The 12,412-nt window shown below is 50.1% G+C and overlaps 1 protein-coding gene across 1 annotated transcript; it reads right to left on the bottom strand.

Annotated features, from left to right (window-relative positions):
- Window positions 1-53: 53 nt before the first annotated feature.
- On the bottom strand, window positions 54-10,684 carry PLK1 (polo like kinase 1). The gene is made up of 10 exons (XM_059896312.1): window positions 9,859-10,684; window positions 8,981-9,149; window positions 8,066-8,210; window positions 6,968-7,061; window positions 5,414-5,633; window positions 2,470-2,625; window positions 1,433-1,510; window positions 1,078-1,232; window positions 794-976; window positions 54-544 (listed from the first exon to the last, which is right to left on the bottom strand). The coding sequence occupies exons 1-10, from the start codon at window positions 10,264-10,266 to the stop codon at window positions 338-340; spliced, it is 1,815 nt and encodes a 604-aa protein (XP_059752295.1). The 5' UTR covers window positions 10,267-10,684; the 3' UTR covers window positions 54-337.
- Window positions 10,685-12,412: the final 1,728 nt, after the last annotated feature.

The raw sequence follows: 12,412 nt of genomic DNA, 5'->3' as shown, positions 1-12,412 counted from the left end.
CAGGCACCCCTCGGGGAACACAAGAAGAAAAAGGAAGATTCATATATGTTTAATGTAATATAAAGGCAAGGAAAAGACAGTCCCGAATTCAATAGCAATATTCTGTACAATTCATATGGTGGGGTTGAGAGGGAAGGGGAAGAGGCCTCAGAACCCACACCGGGACATGTACAAAAATAACTTACACAGCAGCCCCACCTGCAGGGATGATGGAGCTTCCGCCCCAGCCCCCAGGGCTGGGGGACACCCCATAAAATAGCACCACGGGATCTAACCAGCGCGGGCCGAGGTGCTGGTGGGGGGAGGAGGGTGCCAGTCCAGGGGGGCGGGGGGGGCGCTACGAGGAGGCCTTGAGGCGGTTGGTGGCCGAGCGTGAACTCAGCAGCTTGTCCACCATGGTGCGGGCGTAGCGCAGCCGGCTGGCCAGCTCCTTGGAGCAGCCGTACTCCTCCAGGAGGCTCAGGCGGTACGTGCGGAAGTCCCGCTTCTCGTCGATGTAGGTCACGGCAGCCATCAGCGGGCACAGGATGAGTTTGGTGTGGTCCTGTGAGGGCAGGAGGGGAGCGGGTGGACGGACCGGGGGTTACTGGCGATTGAAGCTCCCAGCTGCCTGTGTGTTTTGGCGGGAGTAGAGGGAAGATATCCCAGCCGATGGGGGGGCGGTGGGGGGCATTTCACTCCCTTCTGCTGACGCTGCCAAGGACAGGTCCCGTGCCTCCCACTCCCCACCCAATGCCGTGGGCTGCTGAGAGGCACAGATACCCGGCCCCAACCCTCCATGGCCGCAGCTCACCTGGAAGAAGTTGATCTGCACGCAGCCATTACTGAGGTGCAGAATGATGGCGCTGCGGGTGCGAAACCAGGTACGCAGGTAGGGTAGCCGGGCTAGCTCGTCGCCTTCCCGGGGCGTGATGTTGGCACCCGCCTTCAGCAAGTGTTCACTCATGTAGTTTCGGAAATACTTGAGAAGGGTGATCTGGTTGGAAAGTGAGGGAGGGCGTCCAGAGTTACAGCCTGTCCCCTGGCAAAGCCCTCAGTCCCAGCAACAGCGGCCCACGCGGGCCAGCCAGCACTCACCTTCTTTATCAGGGAGTTGGGATGGGAACTCACGGTGAGGTAGGACTCCGTGCCATCACGCTCGATGTACTGCAGGCTGTCGCCGTCGTTGTAGAGGATGAGGCGTGTTGAGTCGTTGAAGAGCACTCCCACGCTGTTGTCACACAGCTGGTACCCTAGCGGTAGGTGGAGGGAGGCCTCAGAAAGGGGCGGTGGGGAGCAGGGGGCCGTTAGGGGCTGGGACTAGGAAGCCTGGGATGGAGACAGGAGAGTGTCGAGAGAAGAGGACGTGGGAGCCAAGAAAGGCAAGAGCCGTAACAACTCGAAGGGTTTCTAGGCAGCATGTGAGCCACCGCCACAGCTGGGAGAAACCTACCGAGGCCGTACTTGTCCGAATAGTCCACCCACTTGCTGACCCAGAAGATGGGGATGCAGGCGGGATCCTCAGCCTCCTCTGGGACAGAAACAGACAAGATGATCGATCAGCACCAGCCTCTTCCCCTCTGGTCCACTCAGGCGGCCCACACCAGGGAGCTCGGTAAGAGGCCTGGAGCCTTCTGCCAGCAACAAGCTTAGACAGGCAGCACTGAAGCAGAAAGGTACAGTGCAGAGCGCCGAGTCCACTCATGCATTCGGCTGACCCATTTATCAAAGGCCCGCTGTGCGCCAGACACCGTTACAGGCAGCGAGCAATGACAAAACCCAGCCCTCCCTGAGCTTGCATTCTGGCTCTATGGATAGAGACCAATCAAAATAAATGTGCACAGAATATGTAAGTTACTTCTATCATGGTGCAAATCAGAGAGTTTTAAATGATTAAAAAATTGTGAGAAGACAGACAATCCCAGATACGTGAAAATGTTATGTTCTGTGCATGTGACGATCCCTTCTTTTAAATACAATAAACAAATACGGAAACTTTAGAATATGTTAGATGAGAAGTGTTGTGGAGAAACAAAGCAAGTAAGAGGAGTGGGGGCAGGGAGATGATCATGGAGGTGACTCTGGCGCAGACACGTGAAGGCAGCGAGTGTGAGCCTTGCAGGGATCTGGAGGAAGTGCGTGCCGGGAGAGCCAAGGCCCTGAGGCTGGAGCACATCTGGGTCTGTTATTTCCACTGTCTTGAAGGCTACAGAGGGATTCCCTGAGCAGAGGAGACAGTGTGTGCCAATGTATACAGGCGGCACATGGAGGTGCTGGAAGGTGGGGCGCTTGTGGAGACAGATGAGTCAGAAAAAGAAGGAAGGGGCCTGACCATGGAGGGCCTGGGACAGTAGGCTAACTTGTTTGCACTGTAATGTACAGGAAATGGGGGAAGTAAAGGTATTACGGAGCCGGCGGCCTGGACGAGCCACTGGCACTCTGGGGCTGACTTCCCTGCCCTCCCCAGACGCCCGGGCCCGCAGTGCCCACCTTGCCTCACCAGCCCCCTCTCTGAGGGCTTGGAGGCGTTGACGCTGTGCAGCTGCTGCAGCATGTCGCCGAGGTGGCAGTCGACCGCCTCGCTGGCCTCCCGCACCACTGGCTCCTCTTTTTCCCGGGGACGCTCGGGCATGGGGTTCTCCATGCCTGGAAGGAGATGAGACATAGTCATTAGCTGGGCACAAAAGCTGCAGGTTGGGAGGGCCCGGGATCCCCGGCCACAGCTGGTACTGCCCCCAGAGAAAAGCTCTTTGCGCTGCCACTGCTTTAGGTAAGTGCCAGGTTATTAGAGCAGCAGCTGCCCTGCTCATGGGACAGCACCTGGTACTCACTCATTGGTACCTCCAGGGCCAGGCCAAGCCCTGTAGGAAGGCTCACGGCCACACACAGCCATAGAGCTTCGGACGCTCAGACCTCTAACCCAATGCTGGGCCCTGCAGGGCACCTCTGGTCACTCAGGGAGACAGCTAGAAGGCACGAGCAGCTTGGAGCTGCCTGGCTTCAATCCAAGAATTAAAAGCATCTTTTGCATCCAGGAAAATGGAAGGGCTCAGTAAATCGCAACCCGTCAGCAAGATGGATTAAGCAGGCATTTAATGAAAACGTAAGAGATTTTTTCCACCCTAAAATTTGCTTTATGTACTTATATGTGACTGAAATCTGAAAAGATACACACTGAAATTTTAACATCAGTTATATTTGGGTGGTAGAAGCATGGATGATTTTTATTGTCTTTAGGCTTAAATGTTTCTTTCCCCACCAACATGTGCTAGTTCTCCTTGTGTAATATGAAATTCTTAAGATATTTAAAGATATGAATTTTCAATTAAAAATATCTATGCTGTGATAAGGACTTAAGTGTGGAATAATAACATATTTGGGACTTGCTTTAAAAACTCTAGCAAGGGAGTTCCCTGGAGGTCCGGTGGTTAGGACTTGGTGCTTTCACTGCCGGGGCCCGGGTTCAATCCCTGGTAGGGGAAGTAAGATCCTGCAAGCCATACAGCGCGGCCAAAAAAAAAAAAAAAAACACGATAAACAAACAAACAAACAAAGAAACCTCTAGCCAAAAAAAGGGGAAGAAGGTGGAAAAGATAAAAACAAGTATGGGCAAATGTTGGTAATTATTGAAAACAGATGATGAATAAATGGGGATTTATGTATTCCAAAAAAATTTCACCCTACTTTTGGCTAAGTTTTGAAGAATGCTTTATGTTCAAAAATTAAAACCGAAAGAAAAGAAAAGCAATCCTTAAAATAACAATATTACATTATAGCTCCAAGATTAAATATCCATGAGTCCATACCGACACAAATAACCAAATAAATAAATGGGAGAGAAGTGACAGCTCTTCCTTACAGGAGAACTCCAATTAATGGATGTAGAAGGAACAAGAAAAGGAGAAAAGTCACCATTAGAATACCACAGTAATAATTGCTGCAGGCAAGATCCACCATGGATGCTGAAATCAGTAGGCTAAAGTTTGAGAAGAAATAGAATCCTCTCAGAGTAACTCCTCACGAGGTATTAATTAATCACAAAAGGAAAAACAGTAACTCTGCACTGGAGGTACCACCTTAACCAAGTGATCACCAATCAAAGGAAACAGTAATATAACCAGTGAAAATATCAAAAAATTAAAGCCAAAAGAAAAAAGTAATCCTTAAAATAGCAGTATTATAACTGAAACAAATGAACTCATATATTAAATTGGTGCTATATCCACACAGAGAAATAACGTATTTCAAGTGGCACTTTTTTTTTTAAGTGAAATATATTCCAAAGACAAATAGAACTGCAAGAAAATGAACATCATTTCATAACATACTTTATAGATGTTGAAAATTCATGTATATAATGTAAGGAAAAAGGGTTTTCAGTGTAAGGAAAAAAAATACAAGTATAAAATTAAAAAAGTAAAAATCCTATAATATTATATTTAAATCAGAGACTTATAAATTACCAAAAGAATATTAAAGTAGTAACTTCACAGTGGAGAAAAAGATTGCTGTAAGAGAAGTTTCATCAATGTTAAATTTCCTGAACTTGATAACTTGATAACTGTGTCCTGTGCTGTGGTTATGTAAAAGAATTGTTTTTAGAAAATATACACTGAAGTATTAAGTAGTAAAGGCCAGAATGTGTACAGCTTACTATCAGATGGTTTGGGGAAAAAAATTTAGAGAAAGTAAATGTAGAAAAATGTTAATTGGTGGAGAAAAGGGGGAACAAGATACAGGAAGTTCTTGTCTATTCTCACTTTTCATAATTTGAAACAATATCAAAATAAAATGTTCAAAAAGTGTGAATCAGAAATAGCAGCATAAATTCAAGGTCCCCGCCCCCTTCCCAATCATGTATTTCCTAATCCTGTTCTCTGAAGAGATCTAGAAACAATGACAACCCAAGCAATGGGATGTGGTTTTGTAAGAAAATGTCCATCCTTTTAAAGAAATGCATACTGAAGTTTATGGGGTAAAATGACAAGATGTCTGGGATTAACTTCAAAAATACTTCAAAGGAACGAAAAAGGAGTGATGGAGCAAACATGACAAATCTTGATAAGTGTTGAGTCTGGTGGGGATGCGGGGTCTACTGCATTGTGCTCTATGTGTATACCTGAAAAATTTCAACATTTTTTCCCAAAGACCATGCAAGGTGATATTAGCAATTTTTTTTTAAATACAAATTTTTCAGGCATGGCGTTCAGCCACTCTCTTCTTTTGGGGCATGATGGGTCTGATTCCGCCATGGTAAGGTCTGTCTTTCCTGACAGGGCTGTGGGGAAGGGCATTTTGCCACATGAGGATGGGGACTACGTATTCAAGGACTGGGGCCTGTCCTACCACACACCTGAGCTATGGGGGCCATCCATTCACACACCTGAGGCCTAGGCTCTCTTGGGGTCTGCTGTCTACCCAGACCCCGGTTTACCTTTATTGAGGATGGTGAGAGGCTTCCGGCTGCTGGGGTCCAGGCTACTGGGAGCAATTGAAAACCTGGGTGGAATGGTGAGGCAGGTGATGGGGAGGCGGGCAGGGATATAGCCAGAAGTGAAAAACTCGTCATTGAGCAGCTCCTGAATGGTTGGACGGGCAGTGGGATCTGTCTGAAGCATCTTCTGTATGAGGGACGCGGCCACGGGGTTGATGTGCTGGAGCAGAGAGGGAAAGACGTAAGTAGGATGTGATGGGGGACCCGAGTGCAGAACTGCCGCCAAGAAGCTGCAGCCCCGGCCCCGGCCCCGGCCCCGGCCTCAAATATGCCATGTTCAGCAGCTATAAACATGCCAAGTTTCCACTAGCAGCTTTACTGAGTTGACAAGTGTCAACCTAAGTTGTGAGAATGACAATTTCTCCTTCCTCTTGAGGTCACTTTTTCCCAAAATTTGCTCTTGCATAATTCAAGTTGCTCACCACTAGAGCAGCACTTGAGAACACAGGCTTCAAAGTCATAATGACCTGGTTTAAGTCCCAGTTCTGTCCCTTAATACTGGCTGTGACAACTAACCCAACTTTCTGGGCCTTTGTAAATTCATCTATAAAATGGGGACACAGCACCAAGCTTGGTGCCCTGGTGAGGAGATCCAAACCCAGTGCAGGTCAAATGCACACTAATATTCTAGCATCAACTATGCACTTACTATGCGCCAGCAAAATATTCTAAGCACTTCATATATATTAACTCATTTAACCCTCACAGAAACACCCAGGGGGTGAAGATCTCTATCACCATCTCTCTTTTGCAGATGGGGAAACTGAGGCACAGAGAAGTTAAGTGCCTAAGAACACACCCCCAGTGAATGGTAGAGCCAGCACCCACACGGGGGCATAGTCAGCTGCAACACCCACACTCGGAACCACTCTGCTCTGTCCAATAGTGACCCTTTATGACAGATTCAGTCCACCTGTCCTTATGGGCTCTTGGCTTCACACAAGGCAAAGACACCAAACTGGAAAGCAGTCGTATGCCAGGCTGCTGCAGGCTATCCCTCTCAATGCACTCATGCTGGTGGTTGCGAAGCACAGCGGTTCGCAATTCTGTGAGCGCTTATTGTATGCAAGGTGCTCTGGGGTAGGGACTCCATTTTATAGATGGGAAGTTGCAGCTCAGAAGATTCAGGCCATTTGTCTATTGTGATCTGGCTGCTAAGTGGCAGAGCCCCTCTGAATCAAGACAGTCCACTTCCAAGGCTTAAGCAGCACGTCTCTGTCTGCCTTCTACTTCCTTTCTGCTGTTTTACACATCTTTTGGTTTATCTGCCCAACCTTTCAGAACCTACAAACTCTCTTCCCCAAGAAAAATTCTTTTGTGCACATACGTCAGGTTTTGTATGCAATTTCAGACAAGGACCCTCTAAAGCTCTTATGGCTACCCTAGGGGTAGGACTGACCCGCCTCTGTCCCCAGGATATGGCTGGGCTCAGTAAATAGCTTTGGGGGGAAAAATTAAATAAAATAAATGTAAACTTAAAGTGTTTTTAGTCACCTTGGGAATACTGTACTCATTCTTCTTGATCCGGAGGTAGGTCTCTTTTAGGCAAGAGGTCTCAAAAGGTGGTTTGCCCACTAACAAGGTATACCTGTAAGCACAAGGAGGGATTTGGCTCAAGGCTCCTAACCAAAACCCAGATGCCGGAGGAATCCTCTCAGGGCCAGAAAGGAAGTCAGACACCTTCTGGACATTCACTATGACTCTGGGGTCCCGGAGGACAGTCCGCAAGTCCACTGAACAGCCCCAGGAGCCAGGACACTGGCAGGGAGGAGTCCTCAGTAGAATACAGGTGATGAGACTCGATTCTCATGGGCCAGTGATTTTTCTGCTATAGCCTGCACTATAGCAGGGCTCCAGAGGCTGCCAGCCAACACAAAACAGGTCAAAGCAAGTGGGCTACCTGCTCCTACAGAGGCAGCTCCTAAGTACAGAGCTAAGTAATAGCTCTGTACTTAAGGCTGCAAGTTTTCATTTGAAAAAGTTCCACTGCAAAGTAGTAGGAAAGCCATTGCAACAGCTCATTTCTAACTCTCCAGTACCAGGGCGACCATGAAAGGGTGACACCTGAACAGGCCCAACTCTCTGCCTACCACCCACCCACCTCTGATGGCCTTGATCCAGACAGACCACAGGACTTCCTCCTGCCAGCTATAACTACTGGCCTAACTCCTCCCACCCATTGCTGCTTTCTAGATCAGTGGTGCTAATACTTTATTGTGCATGGAAAAGCTCAAGGGTCTTAAAATCCAGATTCTGATCCAGTCAGCCTGGGTCCTGAGATTCTGTGTTTCTAACAAGTTCCTAGGTGATGATGATGCTGGTCTGCCATACTTTGAATAGCAAGGTACTAGAGCAAGTTTGTGGAGACCTTCCCTCCCCCATTCCCCAGACCATGGCCCAGGCTGCAGGAATCCTACAGGATACACCAGTGAGAAGAAAAGATATGGAAATGAGGCTTCCTTTTGGATCAGTCTGCCCTCTGGAGCAGCCTTTCCAAAGGCAGAAAGGTCTACAGGATAAGGTCTGCCAGGTGAGATATCCAAAAAGGCCTCTGTTGAGGCTGGGTGGGTCCTGAGACAACTCCCAACTTACATGATGCACCCAATGGACCACACGTCCACCTCGAAACTGTGCCCTTTCTTGCTCAGCACCTCAGGAGCTATGTAATTAGGAGTCCCGCACAGGGTCTTCTTCCGTTCCCCGTCATACTCGACTTTGGTTGCCAGTCCAAAATCCCCTGGGACAGAGGGAGGAAGAGGGGGGACTCAGATGCTAGCCTCTGCCATCCATCAATGCGGACAGCTGGTTCAGGTGTAACCATCAAGAACCAGGGTCGTTTGATCCCTCAAGCCTCTAGTTCTTGTGTGCAGCAAGGCTTGCCCAGGAATCCGCCCACCATGCTGGCCCCAGGGAGGGGCCTCCCAGAGACCCTCCTCACCCCCTCCCTTAGAAAGGAGGGCTTTGCTTCTAAAAGGGAACTGGTAGGGATAGCAAAAGTCACATGCCTTCAGGGATTAAGCAGGTAAATGTCAAGATGGCTACTTGGCAAGTTTGTGAGGAAGTGATAGGGAGGGGTGGGGACTGTGGCAAAGCAGAGGGCACCTAAAGGGAACAGCTGCTTTTCAGTCCAGCAAAGAGCTGCCCCTGTACTGCTGGAGCAGCCAACTGTTTAAAAGAAGCCCCGAATTCAAAATCAAGCCTCCCGATTTAAAAAAGTGAAAACAAATTCAAATCCTTTTTTTTTTTTTTTTTTTTAAATAATACTGTATAGGAGAGCACACACACCCAAAAATGCATCTGCAGGCAAGACACTGGCTTTTGGCTCTTTGTTCTAAATTTCTGTACTAAAGAGAGGCTTCTAGAGGCAATCAACAGCCCAGACTTCCTACCATCCTCTTCCTCCCTCCCTTGTCTCCTTCCGACTTCCTCTCTCCCTCCCTCTCTCCCAGCTCCTCCTCATTCCCATTTAGCGTAGTGTCAAGTGCCCCTGCAGGCCCAGCTCCTCACCTATTTTCACCTCCAGATCCTCGTTCAGGAAGAGGTTGCCCAGCTTGAGATCTCTGTGAATAACGCGGTTTCGATGCAGGTACTGGCAGCCGAGGACGATCTGCCGCAGATAGTAGCGGGCCTCGGGCTCCGTGAGTGCTTTTCTCCGCTTGTGCAGCTCCAGGAGAGACTGGGCGGGGGAGGGAAGGAGGAGTGGGGAGTGGGTACTCAGGCCCAAGGCAGGGCGGGTGTGTCATTAGGTGAAGGCAGCCCAGGACCCTACCGCCCATTCCTTCTCCAGGACAACTACGATGTAGACTCTCCCCTAAGCCAGGCCACAACCGTTCATAGCACCCCCTCTCCCACCAGCTTCCTCCCAAGTCCCTTACCTGGGACCCCTGTCTCAGCCCACTCCGGAAGCTCAGAGTCCCCAGTATCCCTGCCCCCGGGCCTCTTCGCAACAGCAGATCCCTCTCCTGACCCCTCTCCTCCCCGAAGCTAAGTCTGGCTCCAACTACCTTCTGCCTGACCCAACCCACTCCGGAAGGTCCGGGTCCACAGCACCCCCTACCTAGCAACTCCGGAAGCCCTGGCGTCCATTAGCAGGGTTCTCCCGCGACCCGCACCTCCCCCACTCGGCCCAACTCCTAGCGTCCGGGAGCCGCCTTCCCTGGAGGCAACCTGACCCGGGCTCCACTTAACCGGCACCCCCTCTCCTAGAAGCCCCAAGTGCCAAGCACCTCTTTCCCCGAGACCTTCTCCATCCCCAGCTCGAGGTTCCCAGCACCTCCTCCCCAGCAGCTCCGAGCCCCGGGGCGCTCCTTCCCAAGCAGCTCCGGGCGCGGGCGCCCCAACCCCGGTCCCCAGGGCAGCTCCCGTCCCCCAGCAGCGACACTCACCCTCCGGCGGCAGAGCTCCAACACCACGAACACAAAGTCGTTGTCCTCGAAAAAGCCGTGGAAGCCGACGACGTGCTGGTGAGCGAGGCTGCGGTGAATGGATATCTCCATGGACATCTTCTCCTTCTGGTGCGGTTTGAGCAACAGCGACTTAGGCACGATCTTGCCCGCAAACACCTCCTTAGTGTCCGCGTCCGAGATCTCGAAGCACTTGGCAAAGCCGCCCTTTCCCAGAAAGCGGCCCCGCAGATAGCGCCGCCGGCTGCGCGGGTCCACTAGGACCTCCGGGATCTCTTTCGCCGGCGGGGCAGCCGCCGGGGCCCCGGGAGCTGCAACTCCAGGGACCCCGACTTTCCCTGGATCTGCTGGTGCCCGCGCCAGCTTCCCTGCAGTTGCCGCCGCACTCATGTTCCCGGAGTTGCTCAGCGGACCTAGCAAGGTCTGGGCAGAGGCTTGGCACGGCTCTGCTCCTCCTCGAATTCAAACGCGGCGCCGGGAACGTTACAAAAGCCTACGCGCTACTGATTGGCCGCGGGGATTTAAAATCCAAACCCGCCCGCCGCGCGGCACTCTGGGAGCGCTCTGCACTGCAGCCGCCTTTAAACCCGTACCCAGCCCCTGGGGGAGAAGCTTGATTGACAGGGGCTCGCGGACCGAAGACACGTGGGATGCCTGGGAAACCAAACCGGGTGCGGGGACGCCGAGACCCAGCCCCAGGAGAGGGGGAGTTCAAGGTTTCTCCCTTTCTTGGCAGCCGGGGGAGCTCCCGCAGTTCACAAGCACCTCCTCCAGGAAGCTTTTCCTAGCACCTTCCTCCACCCCTCACCCCACCTTCTAGATTGTAAACTCTGAGAACAGAGACCTGGCAGCGCCAAGAGATAGCTTGGCAGAGCCCGAGTACCCACCTCAGAGGTCATCAACTCTCTTCCAAGTCACCCCAATAAACTAAAATCTAAGTAAAAAGAGGATGCTTGCCAGGCAAATGCACCTTCAAGACAAATTCCCTACTCCCCTCCTTCAAATAACAGCAGAGACCACTAGCATCACCATCACCTGGGAGCTTGTTAGAAAGGCCAAGATTCAGGCCTCAACGCAGACCTCCCAATTCAGAATCTACCAGTGATTTGCACACATACTGAAGTTTGAAGAGCACAGTACCAGACACCACCCTCCCCCACCCCTGCCCCCAGGCCATTCTGCAAGAAAGTTGTCTGGCTGGCTCACTGCTCTATTTCCCAGTGCCTAAAACAGTGGACCCTCAATTGTTTGGTAAGAGGGAAGGATGGTTGGTAGGCAGAATCCCTGGCAAACTGGTAGGCCAAGGCCAAATTTGGCCTGCGGAGGTGTTTTGTTTGGCCTCCCACTTTTTAAAATTTGGATTCATTTACAGGACTTAAAAATCAAGAGAGGAAAAAAAAAAAAATCAAGAGAGCTCACATAAAAATTCAGATTTGTGGCTTTTCCTTAAGAAAAATCATTAGCTGTGGCAACTCTATGCCTACTTACCTTGCCAGTTTGTCACAGTTCCCTGCTACCCCCCTTTGCCCATTTGTCCATCTGGCTTCCGTAGATACTGGAATGGCAACCCTGAGAATTACCCAGGTAAGAAGCCCTGTAGCGTCCAATGGTCTTTGCTAGGACTCAGCAAAAGTCAACCGTATTACAACTATCTCTTTATCTGACTCCCAATAAACTGAGAGGCAATGAAGACCTCTTTCCTACCCCATGTCCTAAGCTCTCAGCACAATGCCTGGTAAAAAGGAGTGATTAAAATATTTTCTAAATAAAAGCAAGTTGTTTTTTAAAACTAAGTTATTGGACTTCCCCTGTGGTCCAGTGGTTAAGACTCCGCGCTTCCACTACAGGGGGCACATGGGTTTGATCCCTGGTTGGGGAAGTTCCACATGCTCTGCAGTGCAGCCAAAAAAATAAATAAATAAAATTATTATTTTTTTATCCCTGTGGTGTGTAATATTCTCTTTTATCTTTTTATAAAGTTGAATCTATGTACCAAAAAAGTATACTAAATTTTTTAAAAAAATATTTATTTGGCTGCACCAGGTCTTAGTTGCAGCACGAGGGATCTTCGTCGCGGCATGCAGGATCTCTTTAGTTGTGGCAAGAGGGATCTTTAGTCACGGCATGCGGGGCCTTTAGTTGCGGCATGTCGGCTCTCAGTTGTGGCATGCGGGATCTAGTTCCCTGGTCAGGGATCGAACCCGGGGCCCCTGCATTGGAAGCGTGAAGTCTTAACCACTGGACCACCAGGAAAGTCCCTATACATATCTTAATGGGACAGCTCAGTGAATTTTCACAAACTGAACACACCCCATGTAAACAGCACCCAGATTGAGAAAGAGAACACGACCAACACCCCAGAAGTCCCCCTTGTGCCCTGTGTTGGGGTACCCCAAGACTACCCACCCCCAGTTCGATGATTCACTAGAAGACCCACAGGACTCAGCATATAGTCCTACTCACAGATGGCTATGATTTATTACAGTGAAAGGCTATGAAGCAAAATCAGCAAAGGGAAAATGTGTATAGGGCAAGA

This window comes from Balaenoptera ricei, chromosome 15 (genome assembly GCF_028023285.1).
Source record: "Balaenoptera ricei isolate mBalRic1 chromosome 15, mBalRic1.hap2, whole genome shotgun sequence".
NCBI classification, from domain to species: domain Eukaryota; kingdom Metazoa; phylum Chordata; class Mammalia; order Artiodactyla; family Balaenopteridae; genus Balaenoptera; species Balaenoptera ricei.
Note: the sequence above shows the minus strand (reverse complement) of the source record. Positions and strands in the feature narration are given on the sequence as shown.